General features: G+C 37.5%; 1 protein-coding gene across 4 annotated transcripts in view; it reads right to left on the bottom strand.

The window, feature by feature from the left end:
* The window catches only part of Slit2 (slit guidance ligand 2), a 327,841-nt gene that overhangs the window by 66,599 nt on the left and 235,319 nt on the right, over nt 1-25,923 (bottom strand). For 2 of the 4 annotated variants that reach the window (XM_032916903.1, XM_032916900.1), the window contains exons 13-22: nt 22,554-22,625; nt 19,668-19,811; nt 19,393-19,556; nt 18,525-18,548; nt 14,981-15,131; nt 10,420-10,494; nt 8,723-8,866; nt 5,329-5,472; nt 3,410-3,576; nt 2,423-2,555 (exon numbers count right to left, since the gene is read on the bottom strand). In XM_032916903.1, the coding sequence (XP_032772794.1) occupies nt 2,423-2,555; nt 3,410-3,576; nt 5,329-5,472; nt 8,723-8,866; nt 10,420-10,494; nt 14,981-15,131; nt 18,525-18,548; nt 19,393-19,556; nt 19,668-19,811; nt 22,554-22,625 (1,218 nt within the window). The remainder of the gene's footprint in view (nt 1-2,422; nt 2,556-3,409; nt 3,577-5,328; nt 5,473-8,722; nt 8,867-10,419; nt 10,495-14,980; nt 15,132-18,524; nt 18,549-19,392; nt 19,557-19,667; nt 19,812-22,553; nt 22,626-25,923) is intronic. The other 2 variants (XM_032916904.1, XM_032916902.1) reach the window with 1 other exon arrangement.

Raw genomic sequence — 25,923 nt, forward strand, 5'->3', positions numbered from 1 at the left:
GTATGGGTTGTGGAACAGTCTGAGGGTGGACCAGGAAGGGAATAAAAACTGTAAAAAATAAATGCTTAAATAAAAGGAAGGAATTAAAAAAAAAGAAACAAAAACCAAAAAACAACCACGAAACAAACCAACAACAAAAGAGAATACTCTGCATGTCTACTTGGAAAGCAGTGTGAGAGGGGAGGTATATGGAACTGATTAAAACTAATGGACACCATTTGTTCAACTTGTCCACCAATACATGGTTATGTTGCCAAATTCTTTAATAATTTAATGTAATACATACATGCACATTTTCTAATATGAGTATATATGACTGGAGAGGAGGCTCTTGCTGACTTGGTAAGATTCTAAGAATAATCTGTCTGGGAGGTGAAACTTGAATTACAAAGATGAGTTAGTTTTCTCCTGATCTATATAGAACAAAATATTCTTCATAGAAAAGAAATTAAAATTATTTGAAAATGAACTTTGATGTGATGTCAACTGAAGACTCAAGGGACGAAATGCATCTATGGCAGATATAGGGTGAGTCAAGAAATGAAGCTTAACACAGAAATTAAAGAATGTTTAACTTCTGTGGATGAGTAAACACAAAAGGCCAGTGAAAATTGAAAAGAAAACTATTTAGCATCGAAGACGATGTGGATGCTCTGGTCCTCATTGGGCTATTTATAAAATCTCACTGTGCATACAGAATACAGGTTATATTAGAGTGTGGGGAAGGACTATAAACTCATACGATCAACTGAAGAACTATTAAAACAACAGTATATTAACAAAACAGACAAAACACAGTGCTTACAGACAATTATCTCTTGCTTGTTAGAAGAGGGAAAAAAACCTGACCAGTTAAAAGCATTTTGATTCTAAGGAACACATTCCTGTTTGCTAAGTTTGTATACTTTCTGACTGCTTTATCCAACCCCAAAATAGGATCCATGAACTGAACATTACTTGAAAAACGAGATCCTTGAAAACTTTAGAGACATGTTCTTCGCTTGATCTTAGCCAAAAGCCTAAGGGGAAATAAGTAACATATTCTTCAAACTCATTGCTTATGCTGCGTACAGCCCAGATGGTGAAAGTGGATCATTTGGACTCCTTGCATGCATTTCCATGAATTATAGCCATGTACCTGTAGAGGCCACATGCAGATTTAAAGCATTATTGATCCCTGATTCCATATAAACAAAAATTAAATAAAGACTAAACGACTCACTCTGACTCAGGTAAAATATTTTCCCATCAAATCCCAGTATAAACTTAAAGGAATGGAATGAAAATGGTGTCTATGCATCCTGATGCTTGCATTTGATTTTCTTTCCATTCTGCAAACGTGGCAGGGATGCAGCCATAGGGCTTTGAGCTGAAGGTCCGACTTCTGAAGGTCTATTTACATGGATATTTGTCGTAGAATTTGTATTTAAATATCAGTTATTCAAATATCAAAACATAACTGGCCACATGCCCTTTTGGATCTAAAGGGTATGGACTCAAAACAAGACAATGTCCTCTTTGAAAGACAAGATTTCTGCCAGGTTCTTCTAATTCCAAGACAATTATTATCCTATATGGTTAACTACTGTCCCAGTAGTGATAGAAAAAGAGATTTAAGTATGTAGTGTTCACTAGACATTGAAAATAAATTAACTATGCAACATTTCCCAAGCTGTATCTGATGGAACATTAGTCTTGTAAAATGCTCCATGAAACAGTAGGGCGTGAGAGAAGCAGTGAGTCCAGGATCTGTATAATGTTTGAATATCCTTATTAGAGCATATTAGGCAGAGCAAATACAACAAAGACACTGAGGAATCTTATTTTTATTAAAGGAAAATCATCCAACCAGCAATTCTCCAAGTTCTCTGAAGTGGCTTTTGCATTACTGCTTTATAAATTTACTTTATATCCATAAAGCAGGTATGGAAATGTGACCGGTAAAAAGGATCCTTAAAGTTTTTTTTTTTTATTAGATCTTTATTCCCTTGCTGTATAAAACATTGGTTGTTTGAGGAAAAGGCAAAACAAATTAAGGCGGTTAGTTTTAAAATTCAAGTTGGCACAGTTTAGAATCACCTAGCATAGAATTTTAATGTAAGACTGTCTGGACCAGGCTTATCTCAATTACATGAACTGTTTTGGGAAAACAAAGCCTACTATGGGTGGTATCATCCCCTAGATTTGGTTCCCAGACCTTATGAAATATAAAGAGAGTACTGGGCACAAATGAAACTACATAAATTCATTCTCTCTCTACTGTTGACTCTTGATGTGACTAGCTGCTTCTAGTTACTGTCTTGATTTTCTTGTAATGATGGACTTGTAAGAAAAATAAATCTTTTCTCCCATAATGTTGATTTTTGTCACTGCTTTTAATAAGAGGTACAGAAAGGAAACAAGGAGAACAAATTGTACTTACAGTTCTGTGACATCTCTTGGAATGCCTTTAGGTAAGACCTTCAAGCCCTTGTTGCTACATCGTACTACTGTATCCAAGCAAGTACATTCCGAAGGACAACGGGAGAGTGGAGAGCAACTATTATCATCGTTTCCTAGATCACCGCAGAAAGTACAGAAAACACAGGCAGATTCACAGTTTAGAGGGACTAGAATGGAGTTGAAATGTTTAGATAAGTTAAAAAAAAAAAACACAAGGGTCTTGGGCCATGTAAATAAAATATCTCACTTATGTATAAACACTAAGTACTTGCAGATTGATACTATGCATTAATTTCGGGCTCCCTAAGGCAGAATTTCAGAAAATAGCTCACAATTTTGTACTACTAACATAATTTTAATTTTAATAGGTGATTATTTGTTCAGTTATTTATACAATTACCAGTAATAACAGATCTTGTTCTACCCACCTCACAGGACTACAGTGAGAATGAAAGCAATGGCCGAGACCAGTAGAGAGGGGAGACTGATTTTTGTTGATTTGAATAGAACTTCTAGGTTATAATGGATTTTGTGTGTGTGTGTTCTCATTTGGAAACAGTCGCTTCTAAAAGACACACTAAGAAAAATAAGGTTAAAGTTAAGCTCTATAAGTATCATTCACAAGTTGGGAGCTTGGAAGTCTTCTAGAACATTTACAAGTAGGCATGTGACAGGCTTGAATGTGAAGTGGCAACCTGAGAATAACAAGTGCCCTGCTTATCAGAACAAAGAACTGTGCTACAAAGATCACCGAACAGTCCTTAGATGTGAACTGGACTGTGACATGAGAGCTGTTTTGAAAAATATTTCTGCCAGACCATAAGCCCTGTTTGCTACCTTGTCTTACTGGACTAAAGGAAGCATGCTCCCTGGATAACAGAGCATCTGATTGGTCCCCTGGATAACAGCATCTGATTGGTCCTGTGAATGAAGATGAAAGACCAATGATTTGTTGTGCATTTCTTACCGTCATCACAGGTGAAGTCCTGAATGGCTACATCCTGGATTGGTATTTCCTTCAAGAAGTAGGGTTTTTGGCATCGAGGATTTCCTGTTACAATTCTTTTCCTTCTGAGCCATTCTCCAAGCCATGCCAGGTGACAGTTACAGTTGAAAGGATTGGCCAAGAGGTTTCTAAGCACGATATGCAAACAATGCACAGTTCAGTTTAGGGTTAATCTTATTATTCTATAAGCTAGGTGATCATTTCTCCACACTATTTTGGTTACAATGATTTTCCCCCTAGTCTCTGTATGCCTATTTCCCTATTTGCACCCAATCATATACAAAATATACCATAAATATCTTCCCCAAAATGTATATGCCTGGAACTAAAAGACAATATATTTTAATGAGAGAATTCTTCAAATAATTTCATGCAAAAAATATGAAGGCAGCAATTCGGCGTGTAGGCAATGGGTTCTGATAGATACCTCACTTAAAAATAATCTAAATATGTCAGAGATCTAACTTACTGTCAAACTCTCCTGTGCTGGTAAAGCAGTAATTTAATATAAAGATGACGGCTGATTACCTTATATTATTGAGTTTAACCTGACAACAGCCATTCCCTTCATTTGTCATCTCAAGATTTCCATCTCTTGTTTGCTCCAGAGAATAGCTTTCCTATCTAAACTGACAGATGATTTGATTAAATGCCAGTTATAAAAGTGAATTTACTTCTACAAATCTCAAGACTTTTGGCATCTCATACTTAAGCACAAACCTACTGACAGTCCTATTATTTATAAATATGCCATCTTTAATATGCACAAATTAGTCTCTCCATGTAAAATGTCACACTTCGTGGGGAACAGGAATTAAGTACTTTACTGATAGACAGATGCTTGCTTCTTTTTCTTTGTTTCAGAGACTTGAGCAGTCTCAGACCAGCTTATGGAGCAGTTTTAACTATTGTTTATCCCCCTTCTGTTGTAAGTTAGGGTTAGCCTTTAGAAACTGCTGTGACAGGGAAATCATCAGTTATTAGAGCTTTAATAGCAAACAGCTTGTTGAGAAACTGACATACAGAAGGCCTGAAGTGCCTTGTTCAAAGTTTATTTTGAAGTGTTTTTAGAGTTCTGTTTGTAGAGAAAGAAGTATTCTCAAGGTTCAAGTTGTCTACATAAAATATTCTCTGAAATAGGCTCAACTCATTCCTTCCAAGTTTTGCAAAGTCATAGTAAATGGCTTCTGGCAAATAGCTTTTACTGTCAATCTGTTCATCTTTATATATCTCTTGTCACCGAAAATGCTTCCTTTAGAGTGTAGTTGGTTGGTAATAACTCTATCAATTCTGTTTTTATGTTACTTATGTTAAAATGTTTATTGTTTAGGATATGAGAGAAAATCTGTGACATTTACTTGTTCAAGCTAGAATAATTTACAACTCTAAACACACATCATTGGTCCCATTATTATAAAAATAACTAGCTGAAAAATGCCACGTGTATCAAATTTTATGTAATAAAGATGGTATTAATTTTTGAATAAATAAAGCAAGGCTAAGATAACTTTGTCCTTTCATAAGTGCCTTAATACAAAATCAAGTTTTTATAGAATGTTTAGCAGTTAATTAAAAGTTACTAATAAAGGTAAGAGATATAATAAACCATTGCAAGACATAGATAAAAGCAGTAGTTCTCAACCTGTGGTTCATGGCCCCTTTGAGGGGTTCAAGGACCCTTTCACAGGGGTCACCTAAGACCATAAGACAACATGGAAATTTACATTATGATTTACAACAGTAGCGAAATTACATTATGAATTAGCATCGAAAGTAATTTTGTGGTTGGGGGGTCACTACAACATGAAGAAGAGTATAACCACGTCAGAGCATTAGGAAGACTGAGAACCACTGCATGAAGGTAATGCTTTTCTACTTACAGTGTAGATAATGAATGGAGAGTATCAAATGCTCCTGGTGCAACTGTGGTAATTTGATTGTCATATAAAGAGAGCAGACGCACAGAACCGAGTCCTGTGAAACTGTCGTTTCCCACACAGCTTATTCGATTACTTCTCAGCATCCTGGGGGAAGGAAAAAGACAGTACTTCAGAGATAAAACATCAGGCACTCAATTTTGCCTCGTTTAAAATCAAAATCATCCCTTTATCCAATATGCAGCATTTGTTACTATTTTGAATGTTTTTTCCTCTGGGGATGGCTATATTCTGGAAGCCATCCTGGATGAATAGAATGCATAGAATCATCGGCGCCTAAATTAAGTCACAGAAAGCATGGTGAGCCTATGTGGATTTGCAGTCCCATGATGAGGGAAACATGTTTTCTTTTGATGATATAATTATGTTTGCCTGATCACATCATGTCCTAAGTCACCTACTCTGAGTCCTTGGAGCCCAGCGGTTTGTGTATTCAGAAGAGTATGACATTTGAAATGGAAGAGTAGGAGGGAGGGAAGAATCAATAGGCACTGTGGATCAGACGGAGAGCTGAGGGCATCTCAGGGACTGAGTGACTCACTGTCTGACTAGAGCAGAGGGAGTCAAGCGTGACTGAGCATCCCCCAAGTCTGCATCCCATTGTTTTATTTATGAAAAATCTGTTCATAGTTTCAAGTTCAGAACTCCCCAAAGGAATCGATGTAATATACAACACAGGTTAAATCGGTTGGCCTTGAATAAACTTTACTTTTGACATTGTCATTAACAGGATTAACAGCGTTGCCATTTCCTCTCTGCGGCTAAAGTACTGGCTTCGTTCCCAATTCCTTCCTCTCTGAACTGTTTATTTAGAGGTTTTCAAGAGGGAAGACAACCTCATTTACAAATTGGTAGTTGCATTACGTATTATTCAGAACTCATGAAAAATTAATTTATTGATCTTTCTACACTCAGAGTGATCACTCCACCAGAAGAAGGCGACACATATAAGAAGAGAAACAATGTGCTGACTAGTTTTATGTCAACTTGACACAAGCAACAGCTATTTGGAAAAAGAAAACCTCAATTGAGAATATGTCCCTACAATATTGGTCTGTGAATAAGCAAGCTTATGATATGTTTTGTGTTGATTGGTGATTAGAATGGGATGGCCATGATCACTGTGGGCATGTGTCACCCATGGGTTGGTAGACTGAACAATTCATTAAAAGCAACCCAAGCATCAGGATTCATTTAGGGCCTTTGCCTCAGTTCCTGACTCCAGACACCTGCCTTGAGTTCGTGCTGACACTTCTCTTTGATGAGGAACCATAATCTCAAAATGTATGATGAAGTAACTCTTTTTCCTTTCTGAGTTTTCGGTTTTTGGTCATGGAATGTTGTCACGGCAAACAAATTCTAACTAAGACAGATGAGAAAAACATTGTTGCTTTAAAACTATATGTTCGGTAAGAAACAAAAAATAAAAATGATTCTATTTCTGCTAAGTCACAGATAAGGAGAAAGATGATGCCCTCCTATCCAGATATCACTGGATAGTAAGAAACAAATGCACATATCCTTATCAGCAGAATAACAGAGATATGTGGGCTCTTTCTTACTGAAGTTATGGAACCCTGGAGAAAGATGATGAGAACTCCCTCTTGCTTAAAAAAAAAAAAATTGCACCAGCACATGCATAGAGCAAGCTTTGCCTGATGTCTCAGGATATCTCGTAACTTGCTGAAAGATACACACGTATTACTAACTATCCTACTAGGGCTGAGGAATTCAAATGTTCAGAATACCAAACCTCCCAGGCCTGGTAGAAGGATAGATCCAGAAACATCTACTCTAATAGTTGGACAACACAAATTTGACTGTCAACTGCTCCATTCTTCTTGGAACAGCTGCACGGATGAGACAGCGTTTGGGTGGTTATTGTTTTGTTTTTTGTTTTTTTTTCAGGTGTTACAGCATAAATAGGAGAGATGCATCAGTAGAAAGAAAGTGGAGAAAGCTGATTTCAGAGCACTTTTAGGCAGTAGCCTTTGTTTGTATCTACTCAAAATCAGTACTTTGATATGTTGTCGAGGGTGGTATTTTGGACTGAATGTGTCTCCCCTAACTCACACCTTGAAGCTCTTATCTCCTTTTGGAGCACATCTTTATAGTTTTATAAACATATATAAAGAGTAAGACACCCTGGAGATCTCATACATCTCAGTTCCTCTGCTTTTATTTACATAAGAATGGAGAATGAAGGTTGAGTACATTTACAGCAGTAAACTGGCCAAGAAAGAATTCTGTAGCTTAAAAGGCAGGCTAAAAAACAAATTGAATTTCATGCTGAATATCTACATCCGGAAGCATGACTGATGTGTGTGTAGTATTCAGTCTGTGGTGTTGTGCTGTGGCAGTGTCCTTACCTTTCCCATAGTACTTCTATCGCCAATGAGTAATCCCTCAAGAACTATGGAAGAAGGGACGTGCTGTCCTTTGTTGAGTAATCTGAGATAGCCAAAGGAAGTGAAGACGCAGGCCCTGTAGTGTATTTTCTTAGTTATCCTTCAATACACTTTCAGTATATCCCCCTTAGACACGCTCAGCAACTGTTTGTATAACAGGTTTAGAGTGATTTAAAACCAGTTCCTGAGAGAGGTCTGTGATTAGCATGTGGCCTTGCTGGATTGTTAGGTCCCGGGCTGGCTGGGCAATATTAGAGCATACAACTATTCTAATGTACAGGATTTCTTTTTTTGTCAGACCTAACTCAATTAAGGATGCTATTAACAAAGCAAGCTAGCTGGAGAAAAACCTTTCTCTCTTCCTCTCCTACAGATCAGGGACTTCCCACATCTCCATTATACACAGGTCTCATGGTTAGCTGAGCTCTGCTTACCACCTTGTCAAGGGCTGCATCTTGGCTGCTAATAGATTCTTTCACAATTGCTTTAGAATTTGGTTTTGCTCTCATCCGGTCTCTGAGTCACTACTCTTGGCAAACATTATAGAGATTCACTGAGACAATTTAAATAATACAAAGTATTGCATTTACTATTTGATCCAAGTCTTGTCTTCTCTGCAGAAACAACATTTGGAAGTCACAGAGAACTTAATCCTTCCAAACCCTCCTTACCACTAAGCAAACAGAGAAAGCCCTTAGCATGTGTTTTAGTAGTAGATAATAAAGGGCTGATTGCCATCATGGCTTTTCTACTGAGGCATCATAGGGAGAGTTAAATGTAGCCTCTGGATGAACATAGTCATTCTGTCCACACTGTTATGTCTGAACCATTGAGCTACAGAGCTAGGAGGGAAGTTGAAATCACCTGTCTCCCCAGATGATAATGAAGAGAGGAGCCAACCCACCTTAATGTGAGTCAGAAATACTTACAATGTTTTGAGGCTCTCCAATCCTTTGAACATCTTATGCTGAACATTTTCCAAACGGTTACTGGTGAGCAGAATCTCATTCACACCAGACGCGCCTTCGAATGCCCCCTCCTCGATATCAGTGATCTTATTGTTGCTAAGGTTGCTAGACAGAGAGTTTTGAAGCACAGGTCATAAACAGGCCACATAAGGCACTCCAAAAATGGAGCTGGTCAGTTTTAATCTAATGAATGAATAGACAAGTCCTCCACAAATCCGGATTTTCATTGCTAGTGTTGCTAGACTTGAACAAGACATTTCCCTAACCCATGAAGTCAGAAGGACAGTAACACTACGAGAGAAGAGGCAGAAAAGAGAAATACCAGCCAAATTCTGGTCAAAATGAACTGCAATGATCTCCAGGAGTTTAACATTGTCGAGGTTGGTTATTTGGTTACATAAAGCTTTTATGTGGCCTGTGGCATGCTCTCTCTGGCTTAGCCAGAGGCCCCAGTCATTAACTGTTTAGTATCTTCCCCAGCTTTTGGCTATCTGGGTACCATATTTGAATTTTCTGTGAAGATCAAACCCATGTCTTTGTGCTTATGACACAGACACTTTACCAATGGAGCAATCTCATTATTCTGTTTTGTGGTTAATTTTTATGCTTATAAAGCTCACAGAAAATGCTCAGTAAACATCCATTCCTTTGACCACCCTATCACTCAAGCGGCGGTGTCATTAGTGGCATTTAGGATGACAAGAAATTAGAAGATGTTTTCAAGGTAGCCTAAGGAAGAGGTGAAGGACGCAGCCAATATGTTAGTGTCAGTGTTCTGTGGAGACTTGATGCCCCAGGGAAGTGGGATGCTGGGAAAGAGGGAGCATCCTCTCAGAGGTGAAGGGGGTAGGGGATGGAGTGAAAAACTCTGGTGGGGGCAGGAATTGGGTAGCATTTGGGCTATAAATAAATGAAATAATTAATCAAACATTAATAAATGATTTTTTTATTTAAAAACACAGTGTCAGTGGCTGTGAGAGGGCAACAGGTGCCGTGGGAAAATGTTCCTGCTTCCTCCTTATGTGAGCAGGGTGATATGGATCCTTGCACACTTGACTTTTGTCCTGCCGCTCCCTCTACTCTCCTCAAGGACACGGAATGTTGTTGGAAATGCTGAGCTCATGGACTTACTCTGAAATATGAGCTGTGGGCATGAAGTAACACAGATGAGCAGACCAGCCAGTTTACTAATCATTAATTTTGACTATCTCATAATGAAAGCTTAATGAAGCAAAAGTCAAGCAGTTGACATGAATGTGCTGAAAGAGAAATAGCACCACGGTTTGGGGAATAGTAAAGGAAGTTACAAACCATCAGTGAAGCCATTGTAATGTGCTTAGATTGCTGGATTCCTGCTGTGGACGCATTAGAGACCAGCTGTCTACTTTAGAGAAAGATGCTAAGGGCTGGCTTGGCATTGTGTAAACACATGGAAAAATACCTCTTAAACAGTACCCTGGATCCAGGCCCCATGGAGTCTTCACATGGAAATTTCCCTAGATTGATTATATATATATATATATGTGTGTGTGTGTGTGTGTGTGTGTGTGTGTGTGTGTGTTCCTATTTCAAAAGAAACTTGGATAAAATGGAAAGAAATATAAAATTCACAAGAAAGACACCGCAGAAATTTAGCCTATAGCCAACAAATGACTTACATTTTACGCAACTGAGGAAGTTTCTTAAATATTCCTGTGGCTTCTAACACTGTGAATTCATTATTATTGAGACGCCTGGGGAAACACAACAAGAAAGAAAGCAAGTTTCCTTACAGGTAGGAAGGAGTTAGCTTGTATTCATTACCTTGACTTACAACATTGTTTGATAACTTTTAAAATACAGCTCAAATAGAAGAGAATTCATTAACATGCTTCTGCTTTATCATTTCATGATGTTTTAAGAATCAGAAAATATTAAATATATTTAAATGTTAAGAAAAGCAAAGACTATTCAAAGCCAGCTTATACAGAGGAATCTCTAGAGCAAGGTTTCTAAGCCCTTTTCACTATTGTCAACCTAGCATGCATTCATGCCTTAAATTCCTGATTCATACCTTTATCATTCACAGATCAATTTATACATAATTCAAATACTATAAAGTGCCCAATGTATAGAATTTCAGTATATTTGTAAATTCGAAAGGCAAGCAGAATGATTCATGCATGCAACTTCAGTATTCAGGAGGCAAAGGAGGAAGACCGCAGCAAGTCTGAGGCCAGCATGGTCTACGTGGTGCCAAGTTTTGAACACAATATAAAAACCTCCATCTCAAGCAAAGACATAAACAAATGTCTCAGACAAAGCCCAGCACACCCATTCTTACTAAGTCAATATATTTTCAACACCCCCAAAGTACTCCAAAATCAATACCAACCATTGGCAACAGCCTTGTTTGATCGTCACAGCCAACTCCTTCTCACCATCCCTCATTCATACCACACTGTCTTGGTGTTCTTATTTTGGATATTTCTCTTAAATGGAATTGTACACAATGTCTTTTGCTTCATGTTGTATGATGTTCTGAAGATTTTACTTTAGTTTCAATTATGTCTAGGCATGTGCTTCTATTCATTGGTATACACACATAAGTGTAGTTGTCCACAGGGCCAGAAGAGGGTATTAGATCCCCGAGGCTGAGTTATTTGGAATTTTCACATAGGTTATAGTGCTATTGGTCGTTGGTTGCTTTTGATTGCTGAGGGACAGAATGGGCACCCCACATTCACTCAGCCAGGTATGGTTTAGTGGGATTATAAAGTGAGAAGCACAAAGAGAAACCAACATAGTAGCCAAAAAGTAACTGATGTAGACTTTTGTACTGAGAGGTTGTACTATGAAGAATCTAGCAGTGTTTTTATTTTGTTTTGTTTTAGAGAGAGAAAGAGAGAGATTCGTAGGATTTTGGAATTTTGGAGTAGAAAAATAGTTAACCGCTTTAAGCAGAACTTAACCATTCTAAGAAGAATCTGGAAGAGTGTAATCCTGGTGCTAGGATGCATATACTATAGGTCCAAATCATTAGTTTTCAGAGGGTAACAAAACTCAGTAACTGAGCTAGAGAACATTCATTTGGAAAATATTTTGGCAGAGAATCTGGCTTCATTCTCTACATGTCCTTAGAGCTTGCCCAAGGCTAAATCAAAAAGCAATTTATTTGCATTTTAAAAATTAATTTCTTTGATAGAATGATTTCGAGGCCACCTGACATTGAGTGTCTCGAGTAGTTATTCCTGACTTCTGTCCTGCAGATCTACCGCCATGTAGAGCAAGCAATGCACACATAAATATAAACTGTGCAGCCTGGAGAACAACACTAGAAGTCTTAAGAATGTCCCCAAAACGTGGGCTGCAAAGTAAGATGTAATTGTTAAGGAGCTTAATGTCATTAAAGAAAAGCTTCTTACTCTCCACTGGAGGAGGTGAGTTGTTCTGAGGGCAAGACCCCATCCAGCTAAATCTTCAACATGTGAAGTGAAAGAACTTAAGGAATCCTTAGGAATGCCCCTAGAAAAACAGCAGATAAAAGCTGCTGATCCCAAAGGTATGCAAATCCATACCAAGCTGTCAAGGAAGTTTGACATTGTTATCAACAGGGCTGTGATTTGGGAGACATGAAAGATATAGGATGAGGGAATTGCCAGTGCTTCCTGTGGAATCCAGGAAGTGATTAGGCCTGTGATATCAAACAGGTGGTGAGGTCTGGCATGTGTAACAGGAGTTGGCATCTCAGTCAGGAGGCCTGTGCAGTTACCGAATAAAGCGGATGTTTCACTTGAGACTCCCAAGGTGGCGGATGCCAGAACCTTGAGACTTCTGTTAAGAAGAGCTGCAGGCAGGAAGTAGAATGAGCTCCAAGAGAGGAAAGTATAACACACGCAGCAAATCTGCAAGGACGGGTGCCATGTAAGGGAGGGGTGCCACCTCAGTACATTGAATCTGAAGCCCTAGATGCGAGAAATGGAAGACAGCCTTTGGTGTCTGCCCTGTTGGGTTTGAGTCTTGCTTTGGTCCAATCTTTCCTCAGTATTTCCCCATTCTTCCTTCTTGAATGGTAATATATAATATGTGCCATTGTTTGTTAGATGCAATTTCTCTTCCTTCCGTCCTTCCTTCCTTCCTTCCTTCCTTCCTTCCTTCCTTCCTTCCTTCCTTCCTAATTTTCTGGGGACAAGTATTACTTTGTGTCTTAGGAGAGACTTAGGACTTTTCAACACTGTTGAGGCTGTTAAAGACCACACATGCTTTTGAAATTGGATTATACATATGTTGAATCATGAGATGGCAAAGAGCCTATGGGGACCAGTGAGCGATGTGGTGGTTTGAATGACAAAGATTCTCTATAGGTTCATGCATGTGTTAGAACACTTGCACCCAGTGGTTGCCACTATCTCGGAAAGGTATGGAATTTCTAGGTGTCATGGCTTTGCTAGAGAAAGGGTGTCATGAGCTGTGAGAGTCTAAAGCCTTTCACTCTGCTTATATCTTTGCTTCCTGTTTGCTTATGAAATGTGGTCAGACAGTTCTCTTCTCTCCCTGATTTGTGGACTCCCCTTCTGTAACCACACACCAAAATATACCCTTCCTTCTAAAGTTTGCTTCTGGTCCTGATATTTTAGTCAAGGCAGCGGAAAAATAATAGTTTAGCATTTTCTAATAACTAATTAAACAGATAATATTTACATATGCTTACTGATCAATCATATGCCTTCATTGAAAAACGTGTTCATATGGATATTTTCACAAGTTTGTTAGGCAATATAACCTTTATATTTTTGAATATTATGACAGGTCATATATCTGAATGTAATCCACAGTTAGTACATGTCTAGTAAAAATTCTGAATCCAAATTGCTTACTGAATGCATGGTTTGCAAACATTTTTTCTCTTAAGTATTTTGTGCCTATTTTATGTGCATAATATAAAAATTTTGTTAAAAATATAAAACAGAATTTCTGCTGAATCTTACATTTGAAACTAAGTTCTAGTAGAATTCTTGAGACTCATTTAAACTTTAAGCTTATTTTCCTCATTTTCATGCTCAATATAAAATCGCTTGTGTGGAGCACTATCAGAAATAAATACAAGTACACATATAGACACACAAAGTGTAGTTTAGGGATCTTGCCATATGTTCCTGGAATTTTTAAATTCTTGATCTAGTAAATATACCGTGATCTAGTGGGTGTTAAAAAAAAGTCACCAGAATGGCAAAGAAATTAGTTTCTGTCAACCCTGTGAAAGACATTATTTCTAATTATTCAAATTGCTTTAAATTCATTAAGTAACGGGCATGTGTAAAGACACAGTGGGACAGAACTGATAATACACAGTGCCTGCCACAGAGAGGCTGTAATCTCGTTGAAGACAGAAGGATTATGCATACACACAGAGACAAGCGACTTTGCAAAGCAATAAATGACAAATAGCAGATGGTACCATAAATAAACATCACTAAGATATTCATGAAATGATTAGATTCCACTCGTGTTTTCATGGATCTTAAAAAACTAACATTATACATCTTCCTTTTATAGCCAGCAAAGGTGAACTGCGTGTGTGCACAGAATCTACAAATAATCCCAAAAGCACACTTTTTTTTTTCATACTGTGGATCCTATTCTAAATCCTTAAGTATAAATTTGATCAGATCTGAATTTTCAGCTTTCTCTAATCTCTAGCCTCTGTTTATAAACACATAACCAGGCAAACAACTATTGTTTGTCCTTCCACAACTGGCAGTCATGGAGTCTTTTCACTTGAACTGGAGAAATAGTCAAATAACCACCAAATAGATCTGGGGACTCTAAAATTGTTTTGTTTGGCTATTTGAAGGATTATATGCCATCTGAAAATAATGAAATGATTATAAATCGTTTTCCCATAATGAATATCCAATACTAGTCAGATATGTCTGTTATTATTAACATTGTAATGTGACGACTGATCTTTGAAAGATAAGTTGATTGTTTAATTGATGCTTTAAAAGCAGGGTTCACCTTAAATACTTTGTTCACACACACACAAAAAAAAAAAGCAAACTGAGACAGCATTGGACATATTCTTTGCCAAAGAAGAGGTGTTCTCAATCCAATGTGTATCAGTTAGTCAATTCAATTATTTAGAAGTAAAATGCCATGACAAAAATTCCAATGCTTTCATGCTGTGTCTCTAGTCCCTTGGTCCCTCCCAGCCAGGATTTTGTGGTCAGATTAACTTACAGCTCTGCTGTGTACTGGGGAATATGGTCTGGGATTTTGTTGAGTTTTTGATTGGAGCAGTCTACTGTGGTCCCTTCACAGCGACATTTTTCAGGACAAGCCAAGTCTGCAAAGCAGTCTCCACTTAATTTTGATCGATAATCTTCTGTACCTATTGAGGATTCAAGCCAAACATAAGATTCTGAGTCTGCATGTTCGAAAAGTCATTAATAGAACGGGAAGAAAAAATAGTAGGGTAGCTTTATATTATGCAGCAGGAAGACAATTTAGGGAGCTTTGGTCAATGGATATCAGGTGAGGGTTAAAAGAAAGGCTTGGAATTTTCTGGAAAAGAAGAGTGACCAGATGCACACGACAGGAAAACATTCATAGAGGTGAGCTTTTCACAGCTGTACTTTCTGCTGATCCGATTCTGAGCCCTGCTAGTCATCTATTTCACAGATAATCACACGATGGGTATGAATTGTTAAAAAAAAGGTTTATTTTTCTCTGAGTCAAAAATTGAAAACATATCTAGTAATAAACATACTCCTGTATATTATTGTAAAGTGGGGCTTTCAAGGATAATCGATATACTTAGGTTTTAAATTTTTTTCTACAGACTTTTGTTATTCTTCCCCTCTCACATATTCTTCAGAAACGCCCCCAAAGCCCTCTTTAATTTTTTTTTTCATTTTGAGTCTATAAAAAAAAAAAAAAAGACAAGTAAGTCCTGCCTTGAGCCTCAGCAGCTTGTCATGCTGTAGAAAGCTGCGTGACGTTCCATGGTGCTTGACGGAACCATGTTTTACTCATACCTCGCAAGCACATGGTTAGATCAAGCACAACAGAAAATCTCGCTACGTTATCACTACACCAACCACTAGGCCAGAGGGAAGACCGAGAGGAAAGACGAAGGGAGGAGAAAAGCTACGGACGGTCTGGAAGCATCGTACTGTTACATGACATGCATTCTTCCCGCAGATTGTGTATGATCATAGCGAGAGCATAACTACCAAAGGTGCCTGGAAACACAAAGAAGGGGCTATGTGGAAAAGGCGCCTCCCACATTCCTCAGAACTGCAGCGTGGGGAACCACAGCTTTCGGGAAACATCCAGGAAGAAGTTGAAGGAAAGCTACAAGGACAACAGAGAAGCTCAAGAGATCTGTGGTTTCTTCATGGGAAATAGGTGCAAAACATCAAAACTAGAAGAAGGTACATCGGGGATTGAAAGAGGGTAGGTTACATTTCAGATGAGACACTTTTACTTACAGGCCAAATGGTGAATTCCTGCAAAAGAAAAGATCACCAAGGAGGAAAGAAAGACAGAATCATTCCAGTTAAGGTTTATAGACATATACAAACACAGACACACAGACACACGCACGCACACACGCAAGCACGCATCCACCAAACAATGTTCTCTTCCTTGTTTCTTTACCATGACAGACATGAGATAGCATTATGTGATGCGTTTGTCATGCTTTTCAGTATTATGGCACTTTTGAAGTATAATGGCTGATAGGCGATGCAACGGCCTAAAAGATGTGCAATACAAATAAAATGTTTATGGCTTCCTTTAATGGATGAACTGTCTGTGAGGCAGGTATTCTATTGTGCCATACAGAATAGCAATAGATGAGCACACATATAAAATGAATGAAAAGCCAATAATGGAAAGTTACAAGGACAGTAGATAGATAATAGTGAGGAGGTAGGTCATAAGCTTCTAAATGACCCGCAAGTTTTAAAGCATATCACTTGGTGGGAGCATAATTAGAATTTCAACACAAACTGAATGACAAGTATAAAAGGGTCACATTGCAATCCAGCACTGAGAGTCACCCTACTAATTGAAGAATGTGTTTCCTTTCAGTCTTCAGAGAGTTAGCCACAAGAAAGCTAACATTATTCTGATAACAGTATCAATACCAGGTTCACTGAATGCATGTAAAAAGGTGTAATTACTATCACAGCAGTCAGCAGTGCTTATTTTAACACCGTGGGTTACCTGGACACAAATTGTAATTAGCATTCGATGTGGAAAAAAGAGCAAGGTGAGCAACAGCAATCAATGTGCCATGGAGTCTACAAGTAAACTTGAAATGGGAACTTAACTATCAAGGACTAAAATGCAAGATATTATCTTTGGTAGAGAAGTTACTTTTTAAAGCCTATCTGGATTTCTTTCTTCCAGCAAGAGCAGAAAACTTAACAACGAGCGCGGCATTTGTATTGTGTTGAGTTTTACTGGGATCGTTGCATTTAAATTATTAAGAAATTGAATTGAATAATTTGGCAGTGATTAGATGAATTGCCACAATTTAGGAGTTTAAATCATATTTGTATGCTAGTCTTTGCACAGGCTGGTTTTCAGAGGGTTTCTTTTTTCAGCTAATCCATATTTAGTAGGTAACTGCACATAATTGGCTAAAAATAACAAAAGCTATAAATGATCATGAAGACCAATTAATTGCTCTTTTCAACACATTATTGCTTATACCGTACAAACAACACGTAGACTATTATTTGAGCATTAAAATTCAAAATAAGCAATATACTATTATATATAATTAATTAAATGATAAGATAAGTAATAAATACATCTTTAAATTGAGACCAATCAATACCATATGTATATATGTATAAATCAGGATCAATCCATACCATACATAGATATGGTGTGGATTGGTCCTGATTTATACGGTGAATTAAAGCAAACAAGTCAAGAGGCATTTACACAAGAACAAAGTAAGGGGGACATTTTAAAGAGCTGGTTCCAGACTCATCAGTTCGAAGGTATTGGATGGAAGCAAAGGGAGAAACATTACAATTGCATCTTTAGAAACACGGACTCCTTCTGCTTAGATTACTCAAGGCATTTGTGCCCATTAACCGCTAATGACTTCAAGATACATGTGGATATCCTGTCTGGAACATAATAATCAGACCCCAGACAGGCGAAAATGTACAATTAGGAATAAATTAATAAGAAACCCCACAAGTGCAGCTAAATCAGTATGAAGCAGCTGCCTTTTGTTAAAAAAATAAATTAAAAGTAAGCAAAAAAGTATTCTTTTTAAGTCAGGTTTAAAATTTTTGCTGTTGTTAAAAATGCAGTTTTGCAAGTTTACACCTGATTTTATATAGAACTAGCTCTTTGACAATAGAGGGGCTGCTGTCTTTAAAATTAGCCTGGTAAGCTATATTTTAAAAACAGACTGAAGGATTAGATATTCAATGTAGAGAGAAAAAATGTGATTTAAATAGAAAGCCATAGTTCAAATATTTTCGTTACCATGAGAAATTTCAGATTCTATGCAAAGGAGAGAGGGAGAAGAGAGAAGGTGTTTCTGGGTCTTATGTTTTAAAACAGAGAGGTTCGGCATCAGAAGCTGCATGCAGAGGTGGGCTTTCAGGATACAGCGATAAGTGATCTATGCGTGAGGCACTATCTATGAGGTGTTCACTGTACTCCCCCAAACATGCACATCAATGTTTAGAAGCTATGTAAGTCGAGGAAAAGGTGTCTGCAGTTAGTCCTACCACCGAGCAAAACCTACCTGGAATGAAATACTGCTCTTTAGCTAAATAAAAAAAGAGAGAGAAAAAATAGAAGATGTACCTGAATGTCAGCAAGCAGAGATATGAGTTATCTTAGATTAAGAATGGATTAAAGTTACTACGGGGTAACCGAGTGACAATGTATATCCATCAAAATAACCAACATAAAGTGAGTGATAAGCTCATTATAAACATGGACAATAACATAGAGAGTTTTTATATTAGATGTTTAGCATGTACCCACTGCACAGTGAGAAATGTGCCCAGAAGAGTTAGGTAGCACACTCCCCAAATGATAGTTAATGTTTCCTCCCGTCAGAACACATATGACACTAGACCAATATGAAGGGTGGAGTAAGCTTCCCCATTAACAGCCATACGATGCTTCTGTTGGATAAATGTATTATTCCCCAAACGGGAACAGATAGTCTCAGAAATGTGTCCTCGTGCAAGATTTCAGAAAGCAATGAGGCATCTTTGGCCTCTCACTCTATACTTCTCAGGTTCAAAAAAATTCATGTAATCAATCTTATTTCAGTTTGTGCATAAATAAAAGCAAGTCCAACTATTTGAAGGAGTAACACCACTTGAAGGGTTATATGTTATCTAAATATGTATCTGAATCCTAGGAACACAGTACAATGGATCCAAGGTTCCCTTTCATTTGACTGATATTCATTTTAGTACACACACTATTTGCGTTGTGTGTCTATTTCTTCTGCTTTCCCCCTTCCCAGGCAGAAGGAAAAAAAAAATAAGACTGTACAATAATGCTTGGTAATCAGACAAAGGCAGCGGCTGTTGCTAATTTTCATGTAACTGTAGCTTTCAGTCCTAAGGGAAATGTCTCATGAAGTGAGAAATTACCTGAACAACGGAATTTCTTGCTTTTGATCTGTCCAATTCTTTTGTTAGCCAGGCGGCGGGGACTGGTGCAACGGGCACCGCTGGTCTCAATTGGGTTGGTGTGGAGATAATCCGCTAGCCACTTGAGATGGCAGTCACAAATGAAAGGATTCTGGGCCAAATGCCTTTCAGAAACACAGCAGAAGAGTTTTATACACTACTTGCATGGGACTCGGCTCGCACATTCACAGTGAGAGTAACCGGCATTGTACTCTGTCCAAATTTTGCATACATACATAGTTTGGATGGCTCTGAGAGCTGAGAAGGTGCCCTTGGCAACAGTCTGAAGCTTATTGTCGTATAAGGAGAGAAGGTTCAAGTTGTGCAGGTCCTGAAAAGCATCTACCCGAAGGCAGTTTATCTTGTTGGCATTCAATAATCTGTTTGATCAAACAGTCATAAAATTAAAGTGTGGCATCTCATTAAGTCACCTGTAATATAGCCCTTCTGGAGGAAACCTGAGAAATGCATTTAATCCCAATATTAACTTTATAAATTTAATAATGATGTAGGCACTACAGGTTGGAGCTTGAGGGGTTACATGAAAAAGCAAGTCAGATGGTCAAATGGACAGAAATCTAGTTGTACCATAAATGGATTCAATAAATCAGATCAGAAGGCTACAAACAATGACAAAAACATAAAGCCATAGACAAAGAAGACGCTCAGCTTCTGTTGTCAAAATCAGACTAATAACAATTAACATTATTAGTATCTCCAGCTGCTTTGGAGAAGTTGAGTGTCCTTCTAAAACAGCAGCCAGGGTGGTTATTATAATACATATGGGATCACGATCTACCTCCCAAGACCATGTAATAGCTCTGGTCAGAGTAAAAGTCTAGATAGCCAACATCCTTCCAAACGCCCAAAGGGGCCTGTAGCTTAATCTTGGAATTCTGCACCCTCACCCTGTGGCTGTCCCAGTTTACAACTTGCTACTTTTTATTAGGTCTAGATTATCTTATCCTCTCTTTAGAATTTTCTCCAAGGTGTGTGGCTTGCTAGTCACATTGCTTCTCAGAATTCTACTAACCATAAACACGCTCATTTCCCACCCTATACTACTTCATATATTTTCAGGGTCATTCGACCTTCTAATCCCCAGTTCTTTCAAGTGACTATATGTAGTCTATTTTCTTATATATGTGTGTGTATGCATATATATATATATAGTTTAAATATTTTGTTATTAATGTTATCAAAGGCTGCCATTTGTACCCAGGATGTCATGGGTTTTTGTGTATTTTGTTCCCTCCTATTTTATACACGTCTAGGACATACTACATGCTCAAATGTATCTGCTGACACATGACTACCTCACAACCCTCCTGGATAGGAAAGTTACAGTACTACATTCCAGGTTCCAGTTGCAGTACCCATCTAAGACATTATCATACCATCTCACTGCATCAATGCATTGTGGCAGTGTGCTTTAAAGATCATATACTGTCAGGTATCATTCATGGAGGTTAAATATAGTTACAGATGACTGTGTCTTACCACTGCTGCAATACATCTTTTCCAGAATACAATTTCTACCTAAGCAGACTCTCCCGTCTCTGTGACTTCCTAAGCACAGTATGTGCTGCTACAGGATTCCATTACCTGGGTCAAGCTGAGAGCACATACCTCTAAACCCAGCTTCGCCATTTTTGCAGTACCTTTTTAATATTCTTCGTCTCTACGTTGTTATTTTATTTGGGGCATTAAAACATCTAATAGCTTGAAATTATCTGCCATGCGGTTTGGGTAATTCTCATGTAATGTAATGAGTATGTGTTCTCAATTGACAATGACAAGAAAAATATTTACAGCAAACACAGTTTTGAATTTCACTTGCTTGATATTTACATTCTTTATGAATATGTCAGGCTGTGGTGTTATGATCCTGTTTTCTGTGCTCTGTGCTCTCTCATGAGGAGCTGAAGTCTGGGGCTTCTTTACAGTGCACCAAAAAGTTGCCTAAAGGCCCTGGAGCAATGTTTTGGATCTGGGGTGGGAGGTTTGAATTGGGAGAAAGGTTCAAGACGTACACTTCCCCATCTTTGCAACAATACAAGCAATGTTGATAATGTTCTTTAATTCATAAGATGAAGGAATAAAGGAGTTGGGAAATAAAAAAATAAAGATGAGGAAATGGATGAAGACGTTGAAGACAGTTGTTTCTGTGTACTCATTTTAGAACAACAGGATTGAAGAGTACAGACACAACAGCAGTCAGTTCCTTAGGTTTTTAGTATTCATTAACTCCCGTCTGTTTTAACAAACATAAAAATTTTCACTTCATAATGTTCCTGGCTATGGGCAAAAAAATTAGGGTAGCTTTTTTTTTTTTTTAAATTCTGGAAGACTGAAAAATGGGTAGTTCTTGAGAGTTGGGAGATGGGCTATTAAAAACAGTGGCTTTATCAAGAAGGTTCTCTTCAGATCTTTATGCTTTCCTCACACATTTGACATTCCTCACTGTCCCTGTAGATAAGTGCATTTTGAGTGTTGATGGGAAAGAGAGCAACGGTGGGGACAATAGTTGAGGATCCTGGGCATCGAGAGTATTCTTGGAAAACAAGGATGTGGTAACTACTTAGCAATATTTGAAGATCGCACCAGGCTCTATCTACAGTGTGGAAGCATGTATAGACTAAGTGGAATGGTTTTTCTAGAATGGAGGGGGTCAGAGACAACTCAATAAAGAGGAATCAGGAGACTGCCCCCACTGCATGCTTCACTGTGCCTGTGCCTGTGTTTGAAGAATTAGCCCTGGAATGTGTGCTCTTCACTCTTCTGTGGTAACGGACTGGTGAATTCATCCCGTCTCTCTAGCTCTACCTCAGCTACTGCTAACATCAGAACAGAGAGCCTTTATGGCGTGCATATAACTACAGAACCTCTCCACATGGGGCAGCCAAAACACAGTCATTATTTTATTAGGGAGAGAAATGTCTTAGATACCTCTCAATAGTTGTGCCTTCATAGAAATAGCTATTATCAAGGTTACCAGTGCTACATTTGTCATTTTTATGTCATTCCACTGTTTCATTTTGGATCGAAGACTCAAGATAATAAGAGATTTAAAAAAGACATTAATATTAGGTTCCATAGATCCACAGTAATCAAATACTTACAGTAGCTGTAAGGAAAACAGTCCTTCAAATAAACTTTTTGGGAGTTCTGTGATTTTATTTCCATACAGGACACTAAAATAATTATATAAAAGTGAGAATTAAACAAGCCTAATTAGTTCATGTAATTTATATATATATATTTATATACGTATTTATTTATATACTATAAATACATACATACATACATACTCACATACATGACACACATATGCTTAAGGAATTTATTAAGCACTTAATATATCATCGAAGCGAAAATTGAATAAGCTAAAAATTGCCTGAGTATAGATAATATATAGGTTTACTTACATAATTTTGGATACATAGAAAATAGATTAACAGAACTATATAATTCACAATTTATTCAACCTTTTGTAAAAATAGTACTTGTCAATTTGAAATATTTTCTGCATACAACCCCCCACACACATATGCAGGCCGTCAGAGCACGGTATATGCAGTAAAGATCAGTTAGCATAGAACCTATTGCTCATAAAATGAGTGATTTCAGGCTCATAACACTGATCGATAAATAGGAAACCAAATAAGGCCAGGGACTTAAAAAGGAAATGATATAATTTTATGTATGAGAAATATAAGACTGGGAAAATAATCATTATAAATATGACTTTAAAACTTTTCCAGTGTGTACTTCTCCTCCGTCAAGTGTGAAGTGGAATGTGCCATCAGGACACTGACTTCTGACTGCACATCAAGTGAGGATATTATGGGAAAGGACCTTGACTTAATCAAATCAGCGCATCTGCTGCCTAGCACAGGTGTTAGGTGTTCTGGTATTGGACTGACGCGTGAAATGATGATAAATTAGCTGAGAATAATGAAGGAATGTATTTCGAAGCTGGGGTGAAACAGTGGTGGAAAGAACAAAACGGATCTGAATGAAAATAAGGGAAAGACCTTTAAGTGTTAACGATGGGTTCCCAACAATGTTTATGATAGCATCTAAATTAGAGTATAAGAAAAATGTGTAGAAATTAAAGAATATCTATTCTTAGGGGACATTTGACTACATATATAAAAATATCATAGGTGTATTCATTCAAGTTTCAAGCATATGGCTCAAGACACTCTTTCAATATCTGGTTAAGTAAATAACCCCGATAACATACTTATGTATAAAATTGTAACCATGCATAATTTGAAAGACAAGAAAATTATATTCAAATATCTATCCAAAATATCAGAATGATAATTTGTGAAATATACAGTTTATATGGCTAAAAATTAAAGATTGAAAGATATTTAGTAACATTGAAGCACTTACAATACAAGGCTAGGTATTTGAAATGTAGGCCATTTTATTAACAATACTATATAAATTTTCTTTGGAAGTATGTTCATATAAATTTACAACTGAAGCAGAAAGTAGAAACTAGAGGTTATTTGAATGGTATATATATATATTTATATAATTATATATATAATATATATTATATATATGTTATATATATTTGTACATTTCCTACAATAAATTTCTGGCAAAATTATGAGTAGAAACACATTATTTGGAAAAAGGATAGATGAGAGTATTGGTACATAAATGAAAAGCTGAAAATTTGAGTTTAAATACATAATTTGCTTGACAGCAGTATATGGTTCTACTCTACATAGGACAAACATACAGTGGGAGAGATTACTGGAGTGAAGGAAAAACTGTTCCCCTTTTAAGATGTCAGAGGGAGTTGGGATATATTACAAAGTAGGAAGAAAACACTTAAAGGAATAAATAAAGCACAGTGCTACATAGCATAGGGGCACAGCCCATTTGTTCAAATTCCAGTGTTACAGCTTTAAAGCACACATGAAAGGTCGCTTATATAGACTATAGATATAGTTTCCTTTAGAGAAGCAAATCAATTAGAAAAGAAACGACTTTTTTAAAAAAATCAAAGAATAAAAGAAAAAATGCTATATTGTTAGAGTTTGAAGAGGAGATTAAGAAAGGATAAAGGGTAAATGTATGCTTCAAGGTCAAGAATAAAAGAAAGCAGTAGGGGACACAAGTAGGCAGATTAGGACAACATCAGCTCACCCTATTTAATTAAATTAAACCATCTAACAATAGCCGCTGTGCCACTGCGTGTGCCAGCAACTTTGCTAGACTGTAAGCATGGTACCCACTTTAATTAAATTCAAGCGGTATGCTACAAATGTCTGTGGTCTGCCAACATACAGCCGATAGGGCCAGGTTCAATGGGTTTTATAGCCAAAGAACAATCCAAGGTGTAATTTTGAAAACTACATTTTATATTTTTAAATTCTCTGATGTTTAAAAGTCAACAAATATATTCAGCAATTGTGAGAGTCTCACTTTAAGAAGAAATCAAAAGGTGAGTCATTTAAGAATGTGTTCAGTTGGGGCTTTTGCTTAAAGAAGGCAGAGATGTAGCTAAGGTGCTCTGGTTAGAAGTAATGTCATGTTTGTATCATAGAACCATTCTCTTTCTCAAAATAAAACCATTTTGGCTTTTAAAGGATCATGTTACAAAATCCCTAAATTAATATTATTAGTAGCAGATAGAATAGGAGGAACTGACCAATGACACAGGAAACTTACCAGTGAGGTGTTCCTGGTATATGGTTTATCAACTGTAAATGCTACTAGTTATCAAATATTAAATACCCTATGAATGAGATTTCTAGATTTCTCTACAAAAATGTATAATCATTCCAGGGCAAGGTCCAGTGGGGTCTCTCTCTCTCTCTCTCTCTCTCTCTCTCTCTCTCTCTCTCTGTGTGTGTGTGTGTGTGTGTGTGTGTGCTCAGCACAGAGTCCAACATCAAGTATCGTTGGATGCTTGGTAACTCCCACCTATGAGTGTTTAGAGACATGGTGACTCACACTACCAGGATGTCTCTCATAGAGCTGCTGCGTGGCTGTTCTGCCAGCACCAGGGATCCTCCTGCCCCTACCTATAGAAAGTTGGGGTTACAGATAAAGTCACTTCTTGGACATAGCAACCCTGAAGATAGGAGCAGTCGAGACATCAGACAAAATTATCAAAAGCCAAGTCAAGAAAATCACACACACACAAAAAAATAGATAAAAACGATGGAAAGACAAGTCACAAAATATGAAGTGCAAGAAGGCGATTTAGAATTTTTTTTTTTTGTACTGTTGGTATTTCAAAGAACTTTTTTTTTTTTTTTTTTATTAACTTGAGTATTTCTTATATACATTTCGAAAGTGTTATTCCCTTTCCCGGTTTCCGGGCAAACATCCCCTCCCCCTCCCCTTCCTTATGGGTGTTCCCCTCCTCACCCTCCCCCCATTGCCGCCCTCCCCCCAACAGTCTAGTTCACTGGGGATGATTTAGAATTTTTTCCTATGCTTTACTTTTGCAATATTTTT

The sequence above is a fragment of the Rattus rattus genome, chromosome 11 (assembly GCF_011064425.1).
Source record: "Rattus rattus isolate New Zealand chromosome 11, Rrattus_CSIRO_v1, whole genome shotgun sequence".
Taxonomy (NCBI): domain Eukaryota; kingdom Metazoa; phylum Chordata; class Mammalia; order Rodentia; family Muridae; genus Rattus; species Rattus rattus.